The 27,500-nt window shown below is 42.2% G+C and overlaps 2 protein-coding genes across 2 annotated transcripts in view; one reads left to right on the plus strand and one right to left on the minus strand.

Moving 5' to 3' along the window:
- Nucleotides 1–17,942: 17,942 nt before the first annotated feature.
- On the plus strand, nt 17,943–21,570 carry tmem234 (transmembrane protein 234). The gene is made up of 5 exons (XM_080849810.1): nt 17,943–17,980; nt 18,249–18,400; nt 18,567–18,633; nt 18,790–18,882; nt 19,509–21,570. The coding sequence occupies exons 1-5, from the start codon at nt 17,968–17,970 to the stop codon at nt 19,613–19,615; spliced, it is 432 nt and encodes a 143-aa protein (XP_080705936.1). The 5' UTR covers nt 17,943–17,967; the 3' UTR covers nt 19,616–21,570.
- A 2,675-nt stretch (nt 21,571–24,245) lies between these two features.
- dcdc2b (doublecortin domain containing 2B) overlaps nt 24,246–27,500 on the minus strand; it is a gene marked incomplete at both ends in the record, with an annotated part of 8,019 nt that continues 4,764 nt past the window's right edge. Inside the window, 4 exons of the mRNA XM_080850271.1 lie at nt 24,246–24,287; nt 24,530–24,652; nt 25,763–25,834; nt 26,613–26,725. Of these exons, the coding sequence (XP_080706397.1) occupies nt 24,246–24,287; nt 24,530–24,652; nt 25,763–25,834; nt 26,613–26,725 (350 nt within the window). The remainder of the gene's footprint in view (nt 24,288–24,529; nt 24,653–25,762; nt 25,835–26,612; nt 26,726–27,500) is intronic.

Below are 27,500 nucleotides of genomic sequence, written 5' to 3' on the forward strand. Positions count from 1 at the left end.
TCACCTGTTGATGTCACCTGTTGATGTCATGTGTTGATGTCATGTGTCACTTGTAACCCTTGACCCTTGTTGATAGAAAGCATCCATTCTGGTGTTCACGCTACACACTGACGATGGCTTAGGCCGAAACACGTCTGTGAATAAACTGGTCTAAATGAAATAGCAATGAGAAAAGCTTGAGAGTGCGTTTTTTTTCATACTCACAGGGATGCCACTCTTTGACGTCCTCTCCACTGAGGTGAACTGGTGCACAGCGAAACACACCAGGTAGGTGCTCATCTTCACTGAGTTGATAAAAGAGGTTTTTTTCTTCGTGCCACCAGGGAGATCCTCCACAATCTGAAAGAGGAGGAGGACAAGATATATTGTCAAACATACACACACACACACACACACACACACACACACACACACACACACACACACACACACACACACACACACATACACACACACACACACACACACTCACAGACACACACACACACACACACACACACACACACACACACGTGCATGAAAAAGCTCGAGCTGATACTTAAAGCTAGGCTATTTGTAAGTGAGGACTATGAACACGATTACTAAGCTATTTTTGAGAAAACACACTGATGGAAGAGTTTGGGACCATACTAATGGGATCAGTAGTTTTTAACGTGAAGAATGTGTTAGTTCAGTGGTATTAGTTTAGGTTAGTTCAAGTATACTGGCACTAATATACTCACCAAGGAGGGCATAAGCCAATAAGAACTCTGTGCTGTCGAGTATGTTGAATAAGGACTTAAAATAAGGACTCTGTGCTGCGAGTATGCTGAATAAGGACTTAGTATAAGGAGTATGATGAATAAGGAGTATGCTGTATAAGCAGTGGTGCGGAAAGGGGGGTGCTGAGGGCGCTGCAGCACCCCCTAGCTCCAGACAGGCAAAAATAAATAAAGCTCTGGTTCTGGTGTATTTTAAACGTTTTTTGAATATATGTTAGTGGTCACAATCAGTGCTATAGCCTCTAAATACTTGTCTAATATCATATTGTTGTGACGTCACCAGAGGCGGAGATCCCATTTCTTTGTAGGAGGGGACAATGTATGGTAACATTTCATAGAGTAATTGCCTTTGATACCTTGCAGGACAGCTAGCTAACACAGCTAAGCTTCAAAGATGATGAATTTAAAGTGAAACCACAAGTCTTTTTTTCTCTTCAGATCCGCACGCTGAATCCGGGGTATGTTCCACGTGCTTCGTTACTGCACTTTACTGGAATAAATATTTCGCACTTTACTGGAATAAAGACAGATTGCTGCATCAACCACAAAAGAAACTCCCTTTTTCTTACGAACACAGATTGCTACATCATCCACAAAAGAAACTTCCTTTTTCCCAAAAAAGCGCTGGCGGGCCAGAATTGGTCCGGGGGCTGGCTGCTGACGACTCATGGTGTAGGCTACTGGGCTGATTCACTGAAACAGGGAGCTGACAGTAGCCCCGCCCGTTGGAAATAGCATGTGAACCAAAACACTTTGAGGAATAGGGGATCATGATTTTTCAACACTTAAAAAACACATTGTTTTATGCTTATAATTGGCACCGCTTGTGTTGGTGTGCTTTTATTTCATATTACTATATTTTTCAAAATTATTTATTTGTGTTTACAATGATTGTTGGGGGGGGGCACTTCCCCCCTGTCCCCCCCCGGGATCTCCGCCTATGGACGTCACATATTCAGTAGAGCCCACAGCACCCCTGGCATGAAAGAGGTTCCAGCGCGCCTGTGTATAAGGAGTATGCTCTCTCTCATGCACACACACACACACACACACACACACACTCTCTCTCTCTCTCATGCACACACACACACGCGCACACACACACATGCAGTACATCTCTTTCCATTGGGACATGAGGAAGTGTGTGAGGAGAGATATTGTGTTATAGAAATGATTTATATCTCATGTAGTAATATTTCTTTCCTGTGAATGACAGCAACTTTTTACCTGCCTGCTTCTGCTGGCTTTGAAATAAGAATGTTTCTTTATCTAGTTTCCAATCAAGTACAGACAAACACACACACACACACACACACACACACACACACACACACACACACACACACACACACACACACACACACACACACCTGCTGGCTTTGAAATAAGAATGTTTTTTTTTATCTAGTTTCCAATCAAGTACAGACTAATCCTAGTCTTAGCAAAAATAAAAGACCTTGTCATTACCCAGTTTGGCGATGGAGTAGGGTATGTCAAAATATTCCTCAAAGTAGTCAAAGATGACCTTGGTGACATCGGCAGCATACTCAGCTGTGTGGATTTGCAGGGGTTGAGCCCAGATTTTCAACTGCGAACAGACAAAAATATGCTCTTGTCTAAACACTGCACGAGATCAGCGTATGCGATACAGTAAGACAGAAGACCTGTTAGATTATATCTAAATAGGAAAGGAGGCAGGAATAAGCAAGAGCCCTACACCATGTCATCTGACAAATCTTCTTGCTAATAATGTAAACTCTTCCTCAGTGATTGATAATGCCCTAGACACCCCTGAAGTTCCGCAAATAGCTGAACTTTAGCTTCGACCTAGGCCATGAGGAGAATCACAATAAAGAGAGGAGAGGAACCTAGGCCATGAGAAGAATCACAACAAGAGCAATCGGAGATTTCTGACCTCCAGCAAGGGTTGACGTTGATAGTAAAGCAAGATCTAAAACGTTCATCTGAACAATAGCCCAAAGTCTACATTTATTGTAAATTTCATTAAAATCCGGTCATTGGTTTACGAGAAATGTCACTTTAGGTGTGAAAACAAAGATCCGGATCCAGATCCGGATCATCCTGAAATTTTAATGGGGATGTCCCAGGACCAAGATCCACCTCTTGTGAAAATGTCAGAAAGATCCGCCCAGTAGTTTCTGAGAAATCTTGTCCACAGACAGACAAACAGACGGACAAATAAATAAATTAACGGACGCGATCGCATAACCTCCTTGCTGGAGGTAAAAATTTCAGAAAGATCCGCCCAGTAGTTTCTGAGAAATCTTGTCCACAGACAGACAAACTAACAGACGGACAAATAAATAAATTAACGGACGCGATCGCATAACCTCCTTGCTGGAGGTAATAAAGAGAGGAGAGGAACCTAAGCCATGAGAAGAATCACAAAAGAAAGGAGAGGAACAGTGTTCACAAGTCTTCACACACTCGTGCTTCGACCTAGGCCGTTATAAAGAATCACAAAAGAAAGGAGAGGAACAGTGTTCACAAGTCTTCACACACTCGTGCTTCGACCTAGGCCATGAGAAGAATCACAATAGAGAGGAGAGGAACAGAGGCTGATGTTTCCGCTGGTCATACTCACAGGGATTTGTAGGGATAGGCTCTACTTCCAAAATAAAGGCGATTTTGGGTGCGAGCGAAAGATTGTTAACTTAGAGTAGAAAAAGTTTGGCAACTGTTTGATATGATTTTCTTGTTTATTGCCTTGTGTGCGAACATACTGTGAATCTGTGCACCCTTAGGTGCAGGTCACCTGTTGATGTCACCTGTTGATGTCACCTGTTGATGTCATGTGTTGATGTCATGTGTCACTTGTAACCCTTGACCCTTGTTGATAGAAAGCATCCATTCTGGTGTTCACGCTACACACTGACGATGGCTTAGGCCGAAACACGTCTGTGAATAAACTGGTCTAAATGAAATAGCAATGAGAAAAGCTTGAGAGTGCGTTTTTTTTCATACTCACAGGGATGCCACTCTTTGACGTCCTCTCCACTGAGGTGAACTGGTGCACAGCGAAACACACCAGGTAGGTGCTCATCTTCACTGAGTTGATAAAAGAGGTTTTTTTCTTCGTGCCACCAGGGAGATCCTCCACAATCTGAAAGAGGAGGAGGACAAGATATATTGTCAAACATACACACACACACACACACACACACACACACACACACACACACACACACACACACACACACACACACACATACACACACACACACACACACACTCACAGACACACACACACACACACACACACACACACACACACACGTGCATGAAAAAGCTCGAGCTGATACTTAAAGCTAGGCTATTTGTAAGTGAGGACTATGAACACGATTACTAAGCTATTTTTGAGAAAACACACTGATGGAAGAGTTTGGGACCATACTAATGGGATCAGTAGTTTTTAACGTGAAGAATGTGTTAGTTCAGTGGTATTAGTTTAGGTTAGTTCAAGTATACTGGCACTAATATACTCACCAAGGAGGGCATAAGCCAATAAGAACTCTGTGCTGTCGAGTATGTTGAATAAGGACTTAAAATAAGGACTCTGTGCTGCGAGTATGCTGAATAAGGACTTAGTATAAGGAGTATGATGAATAAGGAGTATGCTGTATAAGCAGTGGTGCGGAAAGGGGGGTGCTGAGGGCGCTGCAGCACCCCCTAGCTCCAGACAGGCAAAAATAAATAAAGCTCTGGTTCTGGTGTATTTTAAACGTTTTTTGAATATATGTTAGTGGTCACAATCAGTGCTATAGCCTCTAAATACTTGTCTAATATCATATTGTTGTGACGTCACCAGAGGCGGAGATCCCATTTCTTTGTAGGAGGGGACAATGTATGGTAACATTTCATAGAGTAATTGCCTTTGATACCTTGCAGGACAGCTAGCTAACACAGCTAAGCTTCAAAGATGATGAATTTAAAGTGAAACCACAAGTCTTTTTTTCTCTTCAGATCCGCACGCTGAATCCGGGGTATGTTCCACGTGCTTCGTTACTGCACTTTACTGGAATAAATATTTCGCACTTTACTGGAATAAAGACAGATTGCTGCATCAACCACAAAAGAAACTCCCTTTTTCTTACGAACACAGATTGCTACATCATCCACAAAAGAAACTTCCTTTTTCCCAAAAAAGCGCTGGCGGGCCAGAATTGGTCCGGGGGCTGGCTGCTGACGACTCATGGTGTAGGCTACTGGGCTGATTCACTGAAACAGGGAGCTGACAGTAGCCCCGCCCGTTGGAAATAGCATGTGAACCAAAACACTTTGAGGAATAGGGGATCATGATTTTTCAACACTTAAAAAACACATTGTTTTATGCTTATAATTGGCACCGCTTGTGTTGGTGTGCTTTTATTTCATATTACTATATTTTTCAAAATTATTTATTTGTGTTTACAATGATTGTTGGGGGGGGGCACTTCCCCCCTGTCCCCCCCCGGGATCTCCGCCTATGGACGTCACATATTCAGTAGAGCCCACAGCACCCCTGGCATGAAAGAGGTTCCAGCGCGCCTGTGTATAAGGAGTATGCTCTCTCTCATGCACACACACACACACACACACACACACACTCTCTCTCTCTCTCATGCACACACACACACGCGCACACACACACATGCAGTACATCTCTTTCCATTGGGACATGAGGAAGTGTGTGAGGAGAGATATTGTGTTATAGAAATGATTTATATCTCATGTAGTAATATTTCTTTCCTGTGAATGACAGCAACTTTTTACCTGCCTGCTTCTGCTGGCTTTGAAATAAGAATGTTTCTTTATCTAGTTTCCAATCAAGTACAGACAACACACACACACACACACACACACACACACACACACACACACACACACACACACACACACACACACACACACCTGCTGGCTTTGAAATAAGAATGTTTTTTTTTATCTAGTTTCCAATCAAGTACAGACTAATCCTAGTCTTAGCAAAAATAAAAGACCTTGTCATTACCCAGTTTGGCGATGGAGTAGGGTATGTCAAAATATTCCTCAAAGTAGTCAAAGATGACCTTGGTGACATCGGCAGCATACTCAGCTGTGTGGATTTGCAGGGGTTGAGCCCAGATTTTCAACTGCGAACAGACAAAAATATGCTCTTGTCTAAACACTGCACGAGATCAGCGTATGCGATACAGTAAGACAGAAGACCTGTTAGATTATATCTAAATAGGAAAGGAGGCAGGAATAAGCAAGAGCCCTACACCATGTCATCTGACAAATCTTCTTGCTAATAATGTAAACTCTTCCTCAGTGATTGATAATGCCCTAGACACCCCTGAAGTTCCGCAAATAGCTGAACTTTAGCTTCGACCTAGGCCATGAGGAGAATCACAATAAAGAGAGGAGAGGAACCTAGGCCATGAGAAGAATCACAACAAGAGCAATCGGAGATTTCTGACCTCCAGCAAGGGTTGACGTTGATAGTAAAGCAAGATCTAAAACGTTCATCTGAACAATAGCCCAAAGTCTACATTTATTGTAAATTTCATTAAAATCCGGTCATTGGTTTACGAGAAATGTCACTTTAGGTGTGAAAACAAAGATCCGGATCCAGATCCGGATCATCCTGAAATTTTAATGGGGATGTCCCAGGACCAAGATCCACCTCTTGTGAAAATGTCAGAAAGATCCGCCCAGTAGTTTCTGAGAAATCTTGTCCACAGACAGACAAACAGACGGACAAATAAATAAATTAACGGACGCGATCGCATAACCTCCTTGCTGGAGGTAAAAATTTCAGAAAGATCCGCCCAGTAGTTTCTGAGAAATCTTGTCCACAGACAGACAAACTAACAGACGGACAAATAAATAAATTAACGGACGCGATCGCATAACCTCCTTGCTGGAGGTAATAAAGAGAGGAGAGGAACCTAAGCCATGAGAAGAATCACAAAAGAAAGGAGAGGAACAGTGTTCACAAGTCTTCACACACTCGTGCTTCGACCTAGGCCGTTATAAAGAATCACAAAAGAAAGGAGAGGAACAGTGTTCACAAGTCTTCACACACTCGTGCTTCGACCTAGGCCATGAGAAGAATCACAATAGAGAGGAGAGGAACAGAGGCTGATGTTTCCGCTGGTCATACTCACAGGGATTTGTAGGGATAGGCTCTACTTCCAAAATAAAGGCGATTTTGGGTGCGAGCGAAAGATTGTTAACTTAGAGTAGAAAAAGTTTGGCAACTGTTTGATATGATTTTCTTGTTTATTGCCTTGTGTGCGAACATACTGTGAATCTGTGCACCCTTAGGTGCAGGTCACCTGTTGATGTCACCTGTTGATGTCACCTGTTGATGTCATGTGTTGATGTCATGTGTCACTTGTAACCCTTGACCCTTGTTGATAGAAAGCATCCATTCTGGTGTTCACGCTACACACTGACGATGGCTTAGGCCGAAGCACGTCTGTGAATAAACTGGTCTAAATGAAATAGCAATGAGAAAAGCTTGAGAGTGCGTTTTTTTCATACTCACAGGGATGCCACTCTTTGACGTCCTCTCCACTGAGGTGAACTGGTGCACAGCGAAACACACCAGGTAGGTGCTCATCTTCACTGAGTTGATAAAAGAGGTTTTTTTCTTCGTGCCACCAGGGAGATCCTCCACAATCTGAAAGAGGAGGAGGACAAGATATATTGTCAAACATACACACACACACACACACACACACACATACACACACACACACACACACACACACACGTGCATGAAAAAGCTCGAGCTGATACTTAAAGCTAGGCTATTTGTAAGTGAGGACTATGAACACGATTACTAAGCTATTTTTGAGAAAACACACTGATGGAAGAGTTTGGGACCATACTAATGGGATCAGTAGTTTTTAACGTGAAGAATGTGTTAGTTCAGTGGTATTAGTTTAGGTTAGTTCAAGTATACTGGCACTAATATACTCACCAAGGAGGGCATAAGCCAATAAGAACTCTGTGCTGTCGAGTATGTTGAATATGGAATTATAATAAGGACTCTGTGCTGTTGAGTATGCTGAATAAGGACTTAAAATAAGGACTCTGTGCTGCGAGTATGCTGAATAAGGACTTAGTATAAGGAGTATGATGAATAAGGAGTATGCTGTATAAGCAGTGGTGCGGAAAGGGGGGTGCTGAGGGCGCTGCAGCACCCCCTAGCTCCAGACAGGCAAAAATAAATAAAGCTCTGGTTCTGGTGTATTTTAAAAGTTTTTTGAATATATGTTAGTGGTCACAATCAGTGCTATAGCCTCTAAATACTTGTCTAATATCATATTGTTGTGACGTCACCAGAGGCGGAGATCCCATTTCTTTGTAGGAGGGGACAATGTATGGTAACATTTCATAGAGTAATTGCCTTTGATACCTTGCAGGACAGCTAGCTAACACAGCTAAGCTTCAAAGATGATGAATTTAAAGTGAAACCACAAGTCTTTTTTTCTCTTCAGATCCGCACGCTGAATCCGGGGTATGTTCCACGTGCTTCGTTACTGCACTTTACTGGAATAAATATTTCGCACTTTACTGGAATAAAGACAGATTGCTGCATCAACCACAAAAGAAACTCCCTTTTTCTTACGAACACAGATTGCTACATCATCCACAAAAGAAACTTCCTTTTTCCCAAAAAAGCGCTGGCGGGCCAGAATTGGTCCGGGGGCTGGCTGCTGACGACTCATGGTGTAGGCTACTGGGCTGATTCACTGAAACAGGGAGCTGACAGTAGCCCCGCCCGTTGGAAATAGCATGTGAACCAAAACACTTTGAGGAATAGGGGATCATGATTTTTCAACACTTAAAAAACACATTGTTTTATGCTTATAATTGGCACCGCTTGTGTTGGTGTGCTTTTATTTCATATTACTATATTTTTCAAAATTATTTATTTGTGTTTACAATGATTGTTGGGGGGGGGCACTTCCCCCCTGTCCCCCCCCGGGATCTCCGCCTATGGACGTCACATATTCAGTAGAGCCCACAGCACCCCTGGCATGAAAGAGGTTCCAGCGCGCCTGTGTATAAGGAGTATGCTCTCTCTCATGCACACACACACACACACACACACACACACTCTCTCTCTCTCTCTCATGCACGCACACACACGCGCACACACACACATGCAGTACATCTCTTTCCATTGGGACATGAGGAAGTGTGTGAGGAGAGATATTGTGTTATAGAAATGATTTATATCTCATGTAGTAATATTTCTTTCCTGTGAATGACAGCAACTTTTTACCTGCCTGCTTCTGCTGGCTTTGAAATAAGAATGTTTCTTTATCTAGTTTCCAATCAAGTACAGACAAACACACACACACACACACACACACACACACACACACACACACACACACACACACACACACACACACACACACACACACACACACACACACACACACACACACACACACACACACACACACACACACACACACACACACACACCTGCTGGCTTTGAAATAAGAATGTTTTTTTTTATCTAGTTTCCAATCAAGTACAGACTAATCCTAGTCTTAGCAAAAATAAAAGACCTTGTCATTACCCAGTTTGGCGATGGAGTAGGGTATGTCAAAATATTCCTCAAAGTAGTCAAAGATGACCTTGGTGACATCGGCAGCATACTCAGCTGTGTGGATTTGCAGGGGTTGAGCCCAGATTTTCAACTGCGAACAGACAAAAATATGCTCTTGTCTAAACACTGCACGAGATCAGCGTATGCGATACAGTAAGACAGAAGACCTGTTAGATTATATCTAAATAGGAAAGGAGGCAGGAATAAGCAAGAGCCCTACACCATGTCATCTGACAAATCTTCTTGCTAATAATGTAAACTCTTCCTCAGTGATTGATAATGCCCTAGACACCCCTGAAGTTCCGCAAATAGCTGAACTTTAGCTTCGACCTAGGCCATGAGGAGAATCACAATAAAGAGAGGAGAGGAACCTAGGTTAGTTCAAGTATACTGGCACTAATATACTCACCAAGGAGGGCATAAGCCAATAAGAACTCTGTGCTGTCGAGTATGTTGAATATGGAATTATAATAAGGACTCTGTGCTGTTGAGTATGCTGAATAAGGACATATAATAAGGACTCTGTGCTGCGAGTATGCTGAATAAGGACTTAGTATAAGGAGTATGATGAATAAGGAGTATGCTGTATAAGCAGTGGTGCGGAAAGGGGGGTGCTGAGGGCGCTGCAGCACCCCCTAGCTCCAGACAGGCAAAAATAAATAAAGCTCTGGTTCTGGTGTATTTTAAACGTTTTTTGAATATATGTTAGTGGTCACAATCAGTGCTATAGCCTCTAAATACTTGTCTAATATCATATTGTTGTGACGTCACCAGAGGCGGAGATCCCATTTCTTTGTAGGGGGGGACAATGTATGGTAACATTTCATAGAGTAATTGCCTTTGATACCTTGCAGGACAGCTAGCTAACACAGCTAATCTTCAAAGATGATGAATTTAAAGTGAAACCACAAGTCTTTTTTTCTCTTCAGATCCGCACGCTGAATCCGGGGTATGTTCCACGTGCTTCGTTACTGCACTTTACTGGAATAAATATTTCGCACTTTACTGGAATAAAGACAGATTGCTGCATCAACCACAAAAGAAACTCCCTTTTTCTTACGAACACAGATTGCTACATCATCCACAAAAGAAACTTCCTTTTTCCCAAAAAAGCGCTGGCGGGCCAGAATTGGTCCGGGGGCTGGCTGCTGACGACTCAGGGCTCAGATACACATACGCGTTTTTGTAAAAACGCGACGCTAGGAAATGCATTGATTCCTATGGTACGGGGCGCTTTGCGTGAAAGCGCGCCGTACCATAGGAATCAATGTATTTCCTAGCGTCGCGTTTTTACAAAAACGCGTATGTGTATCTGAGCCCTCATGGTGTAGGCTACTGGGCTGTGTTACGTCCCTGAATATTTTCGGGACTTCGGTGTTTCTAGGTAGACTACTGGTGTATGTTTTCCGTGTTTTACAGAGAGCCCAGCAGAAGGCTTAATTGCCGTTCTCTCCTTATTGGGTGCGTGATAGGAGCCGGCCCTTTAAAAAGAGGTTTTTGTGATGTCACCGGGAGATCTTCCGGAATAGACGCATTGATGTGTTGGCCGCCAGCAGTGCTGTTGCGCAGGGAGCCTCGGTGCCTCGCCTAGAACATCTACCCGTCTTGGAGTGAGAGTCCGAGAGGGAGGTCCGGGATTCCGTGTGGCCTATTTCGGGAGGCCCGTTTGTTTCTTTGTTCCTTTGTTACTTTGAACCTTTTTGTTGCTTACTTTTGTTGTCCCACTGGTTTTTCATTGCTTTAACCTTTTTCATTCATTCAATATATTTTTGCTAGTTAATAGTAATAAATTCCCGATTATTTTTCCCATATCCGACGTTGTCTGTCAATTGCATTATTTCCCTCCAACTCGTTTTTGTTTACGTTGCCTGACCCTAGACAGGCACGTAACAGCTGATTCACTGAAACAGGGAGCTGACAGTAGCCCCGCCCGTTGGAAATAGCATGTGAACCAAAACACTTTGAGGAATAGGGGATCATGATTTTTCAACACTTAAAAAACACTTTGTTTTATGCTTATAATTGGCACCGCTTGTGTTGGCGTGCTTTTATTTCATATTACTATATTTTTCAAAATTATTTATTTGTGTTTACAATGATTGTTGGGGGGGGGGGGGGGGGGCAACTTTATAGTAGGGAGGGCCACGTCCCCCCTGTCCCCCCCGGGATCTCCGCCTATGGACGTCACATATTCAGTAGAGCCCACAGCATCCCCGGCATGAAAGAGGTTCCAGCGCGCCTGCGCGAGCCCTCCCGGAAGCCATAGAGATTGCATTGAGAGCCCTGTTTTGTGAAAACATGAGTCACACAGATGCTGCCTACAAAAATAGATATATACATAATCAATCAAGTTGTTGTCTTTTTGCTTTGTTACACTGACATTCTCTGACTGTTCTTCCTGTTTATGGGGTTCACCAGAGCTTTGTCTACATTATATAGCCCAAACCTGAATGCTCTGCTATACCAAACTGAGAAAACGGAAAATCCAGAGACTGCCACCAGTATTTTGTATTTTATTTTAATACATTTATTTGAGGGGTGTTTTGTATTTTGTATCAAAATACATATAGGTTATTTCTTTCATATTGGTAGGCTAGCTATGGTTTCACACATTGTTACTGAATAAAAATATTGCTTACATAAGCAATCAATAATCACATATCAATATAAATAATATAAACAAAAAAAAAACGTTGCGCAGGCCACTCACTGGACTTTGGGGACCATATTCAGTTGATCCCAGAGTTCCGTAGGGGCTCGTGCACAGAGAAAAATGACTGACCAGTTGGCTACCCCAAGCTGGTTTCAAGGCTCCCCCTCAGCACTCCTACAAATATCCGACCCACCTCTGGCCATTGTCGGGCAATAGAAGTTGGAGGTCATCACAAAAAATGTGTGGAACAATTCAAGACTCACATTGAAAAAATCAACCATATAAAAATTCTGAATGACTTTGCACATACAGTATCTAATCAGATTTATTTGAATAGTTCATGACTACATTACACAATGGTCAACTGATCAACTGACTACATTACACAACGGTCAACTGCTCAAGTGACTACGAAACGGTCACTGGCCCAGTTATTCAGAAATTGTGTTGTAAGAAAAAGGAAATTTCTTTTTTGGTTATAAAAAAGGGGGATTTTGACTTGATGAATCCCAAAAGGATCTGTATGATAGGTTGAATGACTATGCCAATCGCCACAGGTTGTCTGGTAAGAACAAGAAAGGATACCAAAGTTCCAATGATGACGGTGTTTATTGCACACACACACACTCGCAAGACATTCTGATTAGATACTGTATGTGTGAAGTCATTCTTAATTTTTATATGGTTGACATTATTCAAATCATTCTGAACGATTGTTTGTAAAAGATTAACTAAGGGCCCTCTTCAGGCTGATATATCCTCTTATGGTCTCCTGTTAAAAGGGAGGAGCCTAGTTTCTTTCACCTTGTCTTTGGTTAAATGAACACGACAAGTCTTCACAGAACTTGGTTTTCTCCAGAACTTACATCATGATCATTTCAGCTATATTCATATTAACTTCTCTGGCAGAAGTGCCAATTTCGGCAAAAGTTGTTGATGATTTTAGCGAGTGCAATGAGTTCTTTTATGAGAGCACTGAACCACAGGGCATGGATCAAAATGCCAGGAAAATTTGCCAGCAGTATGAGTATGCAGGGAATTTCTATGCGTCACTTTATTCAACATTCCACAGGATTCCTGTGTATAGTGCCTACACATTTGATGGCAGTTGCAGAAACCAAGATGGGCGAAAAAGTGGTGCCTGGTTCATTGAGCCGCAGGTAGGTTTTTTTTTTATTTGGGGGGAGGGTGAGGAGGATCAATTTTGAACAGAGCATGTGACATGTAGCATTGCTGAACTGAATGTTAATGTACAGGACCAGCACTTTTCTACCTTACCTTTAATTCCTAGGCATGTACTTGAATAAAAGAAAGGTCCAGGAAAAGTATTTTATTACACAGGCTAACACTAACTCCATATTTATATTTCTTAGCATTTCCATCGTATTATTTCTTTTGAGTTAGAGGGAATTTGTTCATTTTATTCCATTCAGCTTTCTGGCCTCAGTGGGGACACAATGCAAATTGAGACGAACTATGAAAAAGGGGAAATCCAAGCCGATCAAGCTCTAAATGGTGACTACAGCAACACGGGCTATGACAGAGGGCACCTCAACACCAACAGTTTCCAATGTGGCGATGGCCGTAAAGCTACATTCACCCTGACCAACAGCGCACCTATGGATGCGTGCTTCAACCGTGTCCACTGGAAACAATGGGAGGATGGTGTCAAGGGCATTTTAAGGGCCCAGTCTGCAGGTGAGGGCACTGCCTACCTGGTAACAGGAACTGTACCTCTGCCAGATTATAGAATACCAAGACAAGGTGAATTTGATGATCTTAGCTCAAGAGATTTCAACAGAGTCACTGTTCCTACTCATGTCTGGACAGCTGTCTGTTATAAGCATAACGTTGATGAGGAAAAGTCCTTTTCATTTGGCTATATAGGGTTGAATCAGCCTGATAGTAGAATAAATGTGAAGACTGTACCACAACTTAATCATCAGCTGTCTACAATGTACTTATCTACGGTAAAAATTTTCACAGATGACTGTTTTTCTACCAAGCCCAAATCTGAGGAAATTGTCAAACAGCTTTACAGGACAATCCAGCTGCCCCTTAGTGACAAACTGTCCATGTCTAATGATGTTCTAAATATGTTTCATACTGCCATGAGCCAGTTTGATGATAAAGGGCATCTGCCTTCTAAGAGGCCAAGGGTAACAGAGGCGACAATACAAGAGTATTTTGACAGCAGAGAGAATTGGTTTGAAAATACAGAGAACATGAAATATGTGGCTGGGTTGACTTGTGTACTGTCCCTCCAATTCACTGGGGCCATTTGGAGTCCAAGTAGCACAAAAACAGAACTAAGGATTAAGAAAAGAGACCGCACTAATGATTCTAAAGGGCTCATTTGTAGCCTCGTTCCAGAGCAGATATCAGACTGCACTAGCTCCTGCCTGTACAACAAAGAGGCTAGAGGTTATTATTGCTACCATGGAACTTCAGAGAGATCATGTTCTCCTCAGTATTCTGTTATAACAGTCAAGGGAACCAAGTGTAACAGTGACCACACCTGTGGAACACACGGGAAAGACGATTACTGGTGCAATGTAGGCAATTCATGGGAGTACTGCAGTCCCCCCTTACCGATGGGCAGAGGGATGGAAGGGAGCTACTGCCGTGCCGACCACAACTGTGCCAATTATGGTAAAAGCTACACCTGGTGTTACACTGATTACGATGATAACTGGGATTACTGCTGCAGTATTGATGATCAGTATTCTGCTTTTAATGGCAAGACCTGTAAGCCTGACTATCCATGTGACTATTATGAGAAGAATTACCTTTGGTGCCAAACCACAGATGGGTCTTGGGGACGCTGTTGTACTCGTAGTTAGTAGAGGGCAGATTTGTCCTTGATTAAGATACTCTGAAACTTATAAAACAATTTAGGTCTCTATATTCTATATAAACACATTGTCTCTCTTCGATATGTTTCATACTGTGTATATATACTACTGTATGACCTACCTTGTACACATATAAGTTGATCCAGATGCTGCTTACTTTTGTCCTCTGCTTAATTAGAGGCTCAGCAGTTTCTTTTGGAGATACTGCATTTGCTTCATTATGCCATTTCTCTGAGATTTTGACTTTTCTTTATTCTTTTTTATGAACACATTATTGCATTGGATTTTTCTTCGGGTTTCCTAATCTGCATTTTGTGTTGGTCTTTTGGCTTGCTTGATCCTTGTCAAGATTTAAAGTAACATTATGTAAAAATTTGACCTTAAAAAAACACGTTCAAATAATTTTGGTGGTACACTGTCTTGAACATATAATGGAGAATCATGGCATCTGTGCTTCAGCACTCCTGGTGCGCTCGGTATTGCACTATGGAACTGGATGTTTCTTAATTTTTATGATTACATATGGCATTTAATTTTTGGGGGGGGTTTCCTAATCTGCATTTTCTGTTGGATTTATGGTTTGCTTGATCCATTTCAAGCTTTAATAAACCTTCATGACTTTGAACCCTCACTCTGACTGAGCATTTTGTCTGCACCCAGCTGCAGTTACCCAGCGATCAGGGCCATCACGTCATAAACCAAGTGTACCAAGGCTATCATTCCACATTGGCTGGTATTTCCTTGTTTGGTCATCTGTTAAAAAAGAAGGTACCTTGTCTGTTTAACTTTCTATTTGGTAAAATGAGCGTGACATTGACGACTAAGCCTTCACAAAACGTACTTCTCCAGAACTTACATCATGATAATTTCAGCTCTACTCATCTTAACTGCTCTGGCAAAAGTGCCCGTTACAGCAAAAGTTGTTGATGATTTTGACGAGTGCCATGAGTTATTTTATAAGAGCACTGAACCACAGGGCATGGAACAAAATTACATGAAAATTTGCCAGCAGTATGGGTATGTATGGTGGAAATATTTTTGCGTCACTCAACATTCCACAGGATTCGTGTGTACAGTGCCTACACATTTGATCCGACTGCATCAGAGAAGGTTGAAACAGTGGTGACTGATACACTGTGAATCATTTAATTGAAATATGCTTATTGGCATTTGTTGCACCTTAATCATTTTCTACAAACATGATATGCTATGTATGGTGTAGTAGACTGAGACTCTATTCTCTACTGCACAAAAACTAGACACGTTTGAAAAACTAGACGTTTGCAATGAAGTAAGTTAACTTTCGCCAATATCTCCGTAAGGGAGATGGGTTATGTGCTCAAATTTCCTGGGATCAAAGAAGACGTTAGTATTCATGTGCAAACTAAAAATCACGTCTCAGGATTGCTGCGCATGCAAGTTATTTCGGGTGTCTCAACTGTAACTAATACCACTGTCATATAATTATGAGTCCAGTAAAAGACGGAGCAAACACAGTTTTCTACCGTTGTTGAAACACATCCACGCGTAGACTCGTTTTCTTTCCATCCGAGAGTGGTTATTCAAAGAAAATATTAAGCACTATATGCTGATAGAAAGAAGGGAACTTTAAGCCACTACACTGCCTGTGCCCGATGCGGATCCACGTTGATGTTGTTAGTAAACAAACCAGGTGGGAGCACATCTCCGTGGTCTTTGCGCATGCCCGAGGCAATGTAACCGCTTTACATTTTGCACATGTATACAGGTAACGACAAGAGCCGTTTCCCTTGAAAATCTTCACACCTACACGCGAATACGATACGATAAACTGATCTGATCTCAGTGGCACATGTATAAGGCCCTATTGAGTGGCAGCGTGTAAGTTTCCATTTTGAACAGAGCATGTGATATGTAACATTGCTGAACTGAAAGTCCAACATCAGCACTTTTCTACCCTTCCCATACAAACTTTAGCAATATGCACACCAGTGTAGGGAAATGGCGGTATGCACCTGAATGAAAGAAAGCCATCCTTCTTTTAAAGGTTTCCTGATGAAGAGTTTGTACCCTTGAAGGAACTGTGGAAAAATAACTAGTACGGCTCTCTTAAACATCTGACCAGTCTCTTTAACACCGGAAGGAAAAATGTTAACATCTGAAATAGGTTTTGCTAAACAGTTAACAGGTAAAATAGAGCTGATGCACACATAACAATATGTCCGGTGGGTGCACTGCTTACATTAGGATGCATTGGTACATATTCAATAGTTGGGTCATTCTACAGATTCGGTGCCATTTCAGATTTTGGAAGATGAAAAAAAAAAGTACATTACAATTCTAAACTTTTTTGGGATTTGATGTGATGTGGGGATATGTGTAGTTTATAGAAAATACCTTTTCCAATCTGAACATAAACAATTAAGTTATTATTTTGCAATAATTTCTGAAACAAGTCACTACTTTCATATAATGAAATGTGTCTTCCATCTCCACGTTTTCGCTAAAAATGTCTAAGGACACATTCTAATTTTAACCAAATTGAACTGCACTTATTTATCCTGATATAATACACATGATAAAAATCTCTTGATGTCATAACTTGTTTATCTGACACAAAAAAGTGCAAAATTCAACAGAGCTGAAATCACCATAACAGGGTTGAATGAACAAGCATCGTATGCCACATTTGTACCTTTTTTTGTCCTTTTTTTTGTGCATTTGTAAGGGGCCGGAAATGCAAATACTAATAATTACTGCTACTAGGTAATCATAAAAGTAGCCGACTACGCCAGCCCAGAAGGGCAGTACTTAAAATGGAATAAATAAGCACAGGTTCGTCTAACTTGTGGCTGGTTGAAACACACACAATAGGCAAGAGTATAATAAATTGCAATTTTAATACCACAGAAGTAAAAGCAGATGTACACAAATATCAGTAAGGGACAGTATTGACATTAATAAAATAATGAAACTGTCTGTATGCTTTAAAATTGAATCCGTTTCGCTGTATTAGGAATGCCAGGACTATAGGGGGCAGTGTGACGCAGGCATTTGTCACGCATTTTGTATTTCTCAAACGTAAATCCACGAGGAAGATGAATTATGGTGGGCGCAGGTAAGGAAGTTTTCCGAATAAATTAGGCTACACATGTTGATGATGTTTTACTCGTTATGTCACATTATGACGAACTGATAGAAAATACCCAGGCTTTTTATGCATAGACAACGCTTAAGCAGGCGGTCCAAAAAAGAGTCTTTTTGATTGACCGTGATCCGTCTTGTTGCGTATGTCACTTGCTCTCGCAACAGAATTCCCCAACGCTATGTTTGTTAACTTCTCTACAGTAATGCATGCATACATGAAGTATGTTTTGTTTCAACAGTGGAGGTGTGTTGTTTCGTGGTGGTGGCGGTACTGTGGGGAGCCACCAATCCATTTTTAAAGAAGGGTACAGAAGGCATTGAAAGGGTAAAGAAAGAGAATATTATCCTTCAGTTCCTGGCCGAGGTTAAGTTCCTGTTCCTCAACTTCAAGGTAAAGTCATGTTCTCCAAGAATACAGTTATTGTGTACAGATATTTGGAGAAGGATTTGTGAATCTTGCTTAATAAAATACAACGCAACACAACGGAAATGTAGCTTATTCTAGTTTATTTCTTGCATAACGCCCAACCCGTTAAACCAGTTACTTCTCTCTGCAGTATTTGATTCCATTCCTGTTGAATCAAGGCGGATCTGTGGTCTACTACTTCACTTTGGCCACCACAGGTGATATCCTAACGATGAGAACCCTAACTACATTTCAGTCTAATAACGAACAGACACAATATTAAAACAAGTGTATTTGTTTTGTCTTAGTGGTTGTGATATATCTTTTCTATAGTAATAAAAACAATGAATGTTTTGGATGTGCCCCTCTCATAGAGTTATCCTTGGCCGTGCCAGTCGTAAACTCCCTCACATTCCTCATCACCCTTCTCACAGGCCGGTTGCTGGGCGAGGACTTTGGTGGGAAACGTGAGTATCTGTAAGCTGTGTGTTTAGGATAACCAATCAGACCAACGTTACTATATAACGATACAACGATCGGTAATAAAGCAAACACATCTTTTTTCTGTATGAATTGTTCCAGAGCAGGTTTCGGTTCTATTTTCAAAAGAAAACTTGCCTTTGAAATCATCCAAGACTGCCGCGAGAGCAGTATATAGTTTACTGTGCTTTTCTCTTAAGTTTCACTTTTGTTACGGTAGACGTGGTTATTTTAAATCCGCCAATGGCGCGCCAGGTAGCCAAAAGCCAGTTTGTGATTGGCTCCAAGGATTCTGGAAATCTTGAAGTGAACTGCTATCCTAAGTTTGCCAGACCCCCTTCAGAGGCTAAATCAAATTGGCCGGAGAAGAGGGGCGGGACTTCCCAGACTAGTCCTGTGCTGCTTTTGTGCAAATATTCTTCCAGCATTTGGCTTTCCTGATCTAATGCCAGTGTCTCCCTCATGGTGTGTTTGATATTTCAGGAGCTGTGTTTGGGATGCTGCTGACCATGCTAGGGGTCTCTCTCATGTTGTGTTTGATATTTCAGGAGCTGTGTTTGGGATGCTGCTGACAATGCTAGGGGTCTCTCTCATGTTGTGTTTGATATTCCAGGAGCTGTGTTTGGGATGCTGCTGACAATGCTAGGGGTCTCTCTCTGCATCTTCAGTTCAGCCTCTGAGGCAAAGGATCCCGCCCCGTCCAACACCACACTGACCTGAGGGCAAAACCCGCCCCGTCCAACACCACACTGACCTGAGGACAAGACTCACCCAGCTCTGGAAGTAGGGGCCTGATTACTGCGGTTGGTGTCTGACATGCCAGCTCAGATGGTTATTCAGTCTAATGGTGGTGGAGCTGTCAGTCTGTGTCAGCACTTAATCCTTGTTGCTGCTGTTGCGTAGCCCCTAGCTGTGTTGGCCAATGGCAGACTCAATTATAGACTACTCCTAGTGATGTGTTTACATTCTGCTGTTGCTGCTGCTGTGTCCATCTATGCTTTACAGTGCAGTAGGCAATGCAATGCAGTGTCGTAATCTCCATGCTGCTCTTACACATAATCTTTCAAGATCAGTAGCATCTTTACTCTGGTGGTGTGGTAGTATCCTTCTGGTATCCTTCTGTTGGAGGGAAGACTAAGTTTTGTAAATACTTTTTTCTTTTCTTCAAAAAACAGTGGCCAGTGGTAAGCACAGCTAAATGCCATTCTTCATACACCAAAGCGTGTGTTATATATAGTTACTAACTTTTCCACGCCATTTTGGGAATAGAAGCACTTCATTATGGTCACGTGTTGAACTAGTACGTAACAGATAGCGGAACATATTTGATATTACTTAAGTATATGAGCGACCATGCTTCAGTAACGTTGTGTTGCTTCTGTATCCAGTTTCAGTTTTACAGTTTTTCCTGATTACTAAGCCACATTTTTTTTAAACAATTGACTATTTTCTCTAAACTACACACACATTCTCAGAACGACACTCGAGAATCAGTACAACCATCTTAAATACCAGATTTTTTTAATGTTTCATGTCTAGCAAGCAAACACATGCTGATTGAAACATCTACAGAAGCTCGCAAACGTATTCAACCCCTGAAAGTCAAGACTACAGTAACATAAGCCCAAATGATATAATATTGGGAGTGCTCTTTTTGCCCTGATTTGAATTTTTGCGTTGAGAAATACCATTTTGATGACTGAAAAGCAGTTTGTTGCTCATCAGCAGACATAGTGTCTGCCTGCCCCTAGAGGGTGTCTGCCTTTCAGTTACCAAAACAAAAACATAATTCAGCCATTACTGATGTCATCCATTACAGTGGAATGCAATTGTTAAAGAAAACACAATGACAACAAGGTCCGTGTGTGGATACAGCCCCTACTCGCACTACTCGCACTACAGGTGTACGGTGCAATACAGATATTGCAGTTACAGCATTCCAAATTACGTTGAAAACGGTTGCAGTTGTTAAATGGCTCACTGTAAGTTTGGCCACACACATTGTCTAGCTTCATCATAGTCATTCCAGGTATGAACTCATGATGAATGATGATGATGATGATGATGCATTTCCTGTGAAACTACTTATCTTTGATTTTGGGGACTTTCTCCACCTGATCCTCTTTGTGCTTGTCCTCTTTTGGTGACCCCTCTGGTGGATACATTGTTAATTATAGTTGTTCACACCAATGTCCCCTATTATTTTATTCCGCAATGATTTTTAATGTGTTTTAATAGTGTTGGGGCTTAGGGTTTCCACCGTGAAAAAGATGTTCTCGTTTAATTCAGATGGTTATGCCTCGAGTGTATTGAACTGATTGCATGTGTCTACTAAACGAGTATAACGTTTACACATTGAACGATGTGTGAATAGTGTGTACAGTTATGAGAAAAGTGTATGTCTTTTGAGAACCGAGGCAAAGCTATCTTTACTCTTGCTGAGGGGAACCAGTTATGGTGTGTTAGCAAACAGGAAAAACTGTAAAATAATGCCACTCCAAGGCTGTGCAGCTGGTTTCAGTGGAGAGAAACCTGGTATATTTTTAGATGCTGATCTTGCTGAAAGCAAGTATATTTTTGTCATAGTGCCTGTGTCTGTATTTTTTTCTGAAACCAGATGATATTTGAAGAAGGGTTCGTTCTGAGATGTATATACTATTACCTGAGGATGTGAGACGGATTATTCTAAATAAAGTATTTATGGATTAATACAGTAAAAGATAAAGTATATTTATTTTTCTTCAGGATGGCAAACACATGTGAAACAGCTTTTCTACAAAACATTTCCAACATTTACTCTTAATGGTACTACAATACAGAGGGACACAAATGTATATGTCATGTAATATATAATGGTTCAAACACATCAGTGAAATTCTTACATTGTGTTTTAAGCCAAAAGCCAAGCCATTCAGTACCTCCCTTCTATATCATCTGAAGAGATTCAGTAGAGGGAGTCAGTACCATGTTGTGCTGTACTTTCAGAGGACAATCAACCATCCTGATGCATTATTGCTAAAAAATGTATTTTGTTTTGTCATTTACTTTACTATTACGTCATACATTTGTAGTGTGATGAGAAAGTGTTTAAAAGTGCTAGTGTATTTCACCCTTCATAATACAACAGATATGCTGTGAAGCATGGCCCCCCATTGTTAATCCAACCACTGAATTGCCATGAATGGTAAAAGCTGTTTCCAGTACCAGTACCAAGCCCAGGTGAGGAGCCGTGTGGTCCAGTTCACTCTCTCCTCCTCAGTACCAGGCCCAGGTGGAGGAGCTGTGTGGTCCAGTACCAGGCCCAGGTAAGTAGCTGTGTGGTCCAGTTCACTCTCTCCTCCTCAGTACCAGGCCCAGGTGAGGAGCTGTGTGGTCCAGTTCACTCTCTCCTCCTCTCTGAAGACACAGGCCTATCTTGCGGGTCAGCCTCAGCCAAGCTCTTGTCCAATGGCACGGAGGGAGTATTCCGACCAGCCTTGGTACTGGGTGGAGTTTCCCTCTGACACAGACACACACACACACACACACAGACACAGACACACACACACACACACACACACAGGAACAGATGGTGTTTTAAACAGTGGGCAGACATTCAACAAGAGATTCAGTTTGGCCCTCTCCTTGCCTAATAAAGGTAAATAAAGGCATACTGAGGTTTTTCTTATAGGTAGAGAATTAACCCTTAAAATTCATCTTGCATAACTATAACAGGCACTTTTAAGAAGTGGGCAATGGACATCACCTTCAGATGACCAATCCTAAATGGAAAATGTAATTTACATTAGTACTGAAACACTGTATGACTTATTAAGTACAAACCATGGACTCTTGAACATTCTGCTGTTTGTGTGCATACTAACTTAAGAGAAGGCATTTGGCAGCTAAACCATCTTTCCATTTGCCAGCCCAGATTGGGCAAAGCTTGAAGTGTGGTGAAGAGTGAGAGGCACCTGCACAGAGTGACATCAGAGGCGGATCTTCCATTAGGCAAACCTAGGCAAGTGCCTAGGGCCCCAACCAAATCTGTCTTTATTAGGGGCCCCCAAATCTGACCCCCCAAGCCCTTACTTATGTAAAGTAAAAAAAAGAAACACATTTCTAGTAGAAAAAAATAACAAAAATTTCAACATAACGCCGAACTAATGCCTAAATAATAATTTTCCAGCACACATGCTCCCCTCCATTGTGCATTGGACTAGTCCAGAATATGATCACGTAGTAACGCACGCAGCGCGAAATAACGTTACTTCAAACCAAAGCAGAGGGATCCCTAGAAAGGTTGCCCCTGTTGCAAAGCAATAAACCTCCAGAACAATAGGTAATTTGCTTGGCAGATAGAAAACAGTTTCCCTAACAGAAAGTCTGAAGCTTGAAGTTATTTTCAAACCTTTACTTGGGTAGCACTGTAAAACTGAGCAGACATGCAGAATACATTTTAGTAATCTCATCTCGTAACATTCGTTTCACATAGCATTGCGTGTTTAAACTGTGATAGAAAATACGTTAGCTTAATACTAACGTATAGGGGAAATTACAGAGACTGCGCTAGGTATTAGCATCAATTAATTCACGTTAATGTTTTTGTATATGAGCCTGACATTTGCTCGGCAGATAGATAACAGGTTCTGTAACAGATACACTTCCGAAATTGACGGCACGAACGACTGGAAAAATGTATCAGCCTTCCTAAAAGAACACGAGAAGTCTGCTGATCACCTCGCAAATATGGCTGTTTGGCGAACGCTTCAGCAACGTCTCCAAACAGGTAAAGCCATAGATCATGTAAATCAAGAGCTCTTTGTGAACGAAGTAAACAAATGGAGAGAGATCTTGAAAACGTCTGATCGCCATTATTATACACTTGGCCGAGCGCAACTTAGCTTGTCACTCACTCACTCACTCACTCACTCACACTGAACCACTGCTTTGCCTGTCTCTCACTCACACACACAGCCACTGTTATTCCTGTCCAAACACAAAATCTTTTCATTGGTCCTGTTTAAATGTAGATGGTGGTTTTCATAGACTCATATCCATTTTGTATTTTAGTTCTGTTAAGTGCAAGATCATTTTGTATCTCTGGCAGAGAATGGAAATTCTAATCTTTCTCTCTCTCTCTCTCGTTTGATCTGAGTAATAAACATGTAATTTTGGCAAAGGCTGGAGAAATCTGAAACTGATTTTACTGTGGAGAGTTGAGTGGCAGTGCACTATGGGTTTATTGCGATTCTAAGAGTATTGGGATGGTTATTTGTTTTGTGTACGTGTTTCAAAAATGAGGGCCCCATGTCTATATTTTGCCTAGGGCCCCAAAATGGCTAGATCCGCCCCTGAGTGACATGATAGGTCAGCTTCCCCCGTGCTCTCCACAGGGCCTGGAGAGGGAGTCCTGTGATCGGGAGCAACAGGGGCCTGATCCAACACAGAGAGACAACAACAGGACAAACACAACTACTTAGCTGGATGGGGAATCTTCCCTGGAATGCTGATTGAACTCAGTACAAATAAAGAAATGGTTTCTGTAGGCCTCAATCTTATGTTGGCTAGAGTTTCTGTAGAAGCACCATATAGGAGAAGTGTGCACAGATATGAAATAACTGGAGCATTTGGTAGTTCAGATGATCTTCATACCAGTGCTTCCTGAATTGCAGGGCCAGAGTTGTCTGTGGGAGTGTCTCTGTGGCTGGAGGCGGGCTTGGAGGCGGGGCTGGAGGCAAGGATCATCCTGGACTCCTCCTCCACCGGCAGGTTCAACTTAAAAAGAAAATTTTCCTTTTTATGTTCCACAAACGTTCTGATTTAAGGCCTCATACACCGTATCACAGGAATCCATTCGTTTCAACAGACGTTTTTCATATTTAGTCTCTGTGGACGTGTGCGAACACACACACACACACACACATACCTGGAGGTTGCTTTGAAGATTGTTTTCCTCGGAGTGGTCCTCTGTCTCTGATGTCTTTGCCTGTGTCTGCTATAGAGAGAGGAAGTGAGGCAGAACTAATTGGATACCAGGCAGGAAGACACAAACCCAGAGCTCTGAGTTGCAGTGCTATTTATACCTCAGAGGAGCGGCAAGAGATGAGAGCCAATTATTTTAGGATGTGTGGCATTGTGCTCCGACAGAAATACATTCCTGATGGGGTTGTACACACACACACACACACACACACACACGCACGCACGCACGCACACACACACACCTAGAGCTGAGTGTTCTATTTCAAGCCGTTCTTGTTTTGAATTTTTCATCTCTCTATTCTCCCTTAATTGAAAGAGATATGATAACTGTGATCTTATGAGGCACAAGCACTGAAAACACGAACGACAAAAGACATAAACTGACATCCAACTGTCACAGCTTCTCTCCCTGTCACACACACGCACACACACACACACTCAGCCCCGAGGGCTGTGATTTGTTAGTGCTGTGCTAGGGTTTTGCTGTGTAATCTTTAGTGTCCGTTGGTTTCTAAGAGAAAAAGAGACAGAGTAGGCTATGCAGTTTAGTCTAACCTTGTCCTTAATGAGGCAACTGGTTTTAAAGTACATTTCAAAAATCTTTTAAAGAAAATATGTCAACTTTTTACGAAAGTGACCCCTTTATTAAATATGATATACTGTATTGTGTATATGAATGTACCTCTATTGGTTCAGCAGTGCTTTCTTTCTGGTGATGATCAGAATCAGAATCCAAAGTTGAGCTCACTTTCCTTTGCTGAGATATTTTTGTCTTCAAAAGAGAAAGGAAAGAAGCGAGAAGTATTAAGTGTTAGACACATCATTGATTTCAGAGACAGAGAGAGAGAGAAACATTCCTCTCTGTAATATATTTCCGTGGCATTATCTCTGGAACAAACGTGCCTGATCTTTGTGGTCTGCTTCAAGGTTATCCTTCTTGTGGTGACCTTCCTCTTCAACGACCTCGGCAACTCTCTGTAACAGTCAAATAAGAGACCAGAATAACTCAGCATCCTCTGTGAATATAAAGTGATTGCAAAAGTGTGGTGGTATAGTGGAAGTGGTAGTGGTATGGGGTTGGTGAATCTGTCTCCATATCCATCATCATCATCATCATTGTTTATTCAGGGAGAATTGACTGAGAATATCATTGGAGTACTTAACTGGTAATCATGAGACAACAAAGGACAGACAGTGGCAGAGCAATGCAGTCGTAGAGGGGGCATTCAGGGAAGAATCTGGAAGGATCATGAAAAATGGGATGGGGTGGTGGTGGTGGCATGTGCATGTGTGTGTGTGTGTATGTGTGTGTTTGTGTCTGTCTGTGTGTTTGTGTGTGTGTGTTCCTGGTTATGGATGTGTGTGTGTGTGTGTTTGTGTGGTCGTGTGTGTGGATGTGTGTGTGTGTTTGTGTGGTCGTGTGTATGGATGTGTGTGGATGTGTGTGTGTGTTTGTGTGGTCGTGTGTCTGGATGTGTGTGTGTGTTTGTGTGGTCGTGTGTATGGATGTGTGTGGATGTGTGTGTGTGTGTTTGTGTGATCGTGTGTGTGGATGTGTGTGTGTGTGTGTGTGTGGTCGTGTGTCTGGATGTGTGTGTGTGTTTGTGTGGTCGTGTGAATGGATGTGTGTGGATGTGTGTGGTCGTGTGTGTGGATGTGTGTGGATGTGTTTTTTTAGTGGTCGTGTGTGTGGATGTGTGTGTGTGTGGTCGTGTGTATGGATGTGTGTGGATGTGTGTGTGTGCCCACATGCCTGGTCAACAGGGAGGTCCACCAGGATGTTCTCATCCTCAGGCACCTCCTGAGCTCCTCGCACCTCCTGTCTCTTCTCACCTCCTTGGGCCTGGAACACGCTTGGCTGAGCTGCTGCAGGACCAATCACAGGAGAGGGCAAACTCATCATGACCAATCACAGCAGAGGGCAAACTCATCATGACCAATCACAAGAGAGTGCAAACGCATCATGACCAATCACAGGAGAGGGCAAATTCATCATGACCAATCACAGGAGAGGGCAAACTCATCATGATGACCAATCACAGGAGAGGGCAAACTCATCATGATCAACCACAGCAGAGGGCAAACTCATCAGGACCAACCACAGCAGAGGGCAAACTCATCATGACCAATCACAGCCGAGGGCAAATTCATCATCTTCAGTGTGATGCTCAGGACCACAGGAGAGGGCAAACTCATCATGACCAATCACAAGAGAGAGCAAACTCATCATGACCAACCACAGGAGAGGGCAAACTCATCAGGACCAACCACAGCCGAGGGCAAACTCATCAGGACCAATCACAGGAGAGGGCAAACTCATCATGATGACCAATCACAGGAGAGGGCAAACTCATCATGATCAACCACAGCAGAGGGCAAACTCATCAGGACCAACCACAGCAGAGGGCAAACTCATCAGGACCAACCACAGCAGAGGGCAAACTCATCAGGACCAACCACAGGAGAGGGCAAACTCATCAGGACCAACCACAGCAGAGGGCAGACTCATCATGACCAATCAGTGTGGGGGACCAGGTATTTAGAATAATTTAGTTGATGTTTTTATCCAAAACAACTACCAGGTAAAAGTAAGATAAACATTTGTCATCAGTACTTGGGTACACCTGTTCTGACTGTATGT

The sequence above is a fragment of the Sprattus sprattus genome (genome assembly GCF_963457725.1).
Source record: "Sprattus sprattus genome assembly, chromosome: 13".
NCBI classification, from domain to species: Eukaryota; Metazoa; Chordata; class Actinopteri; order Clupeiformes; family Clupeidae; genus Sprattus; species Sprattus sprattus.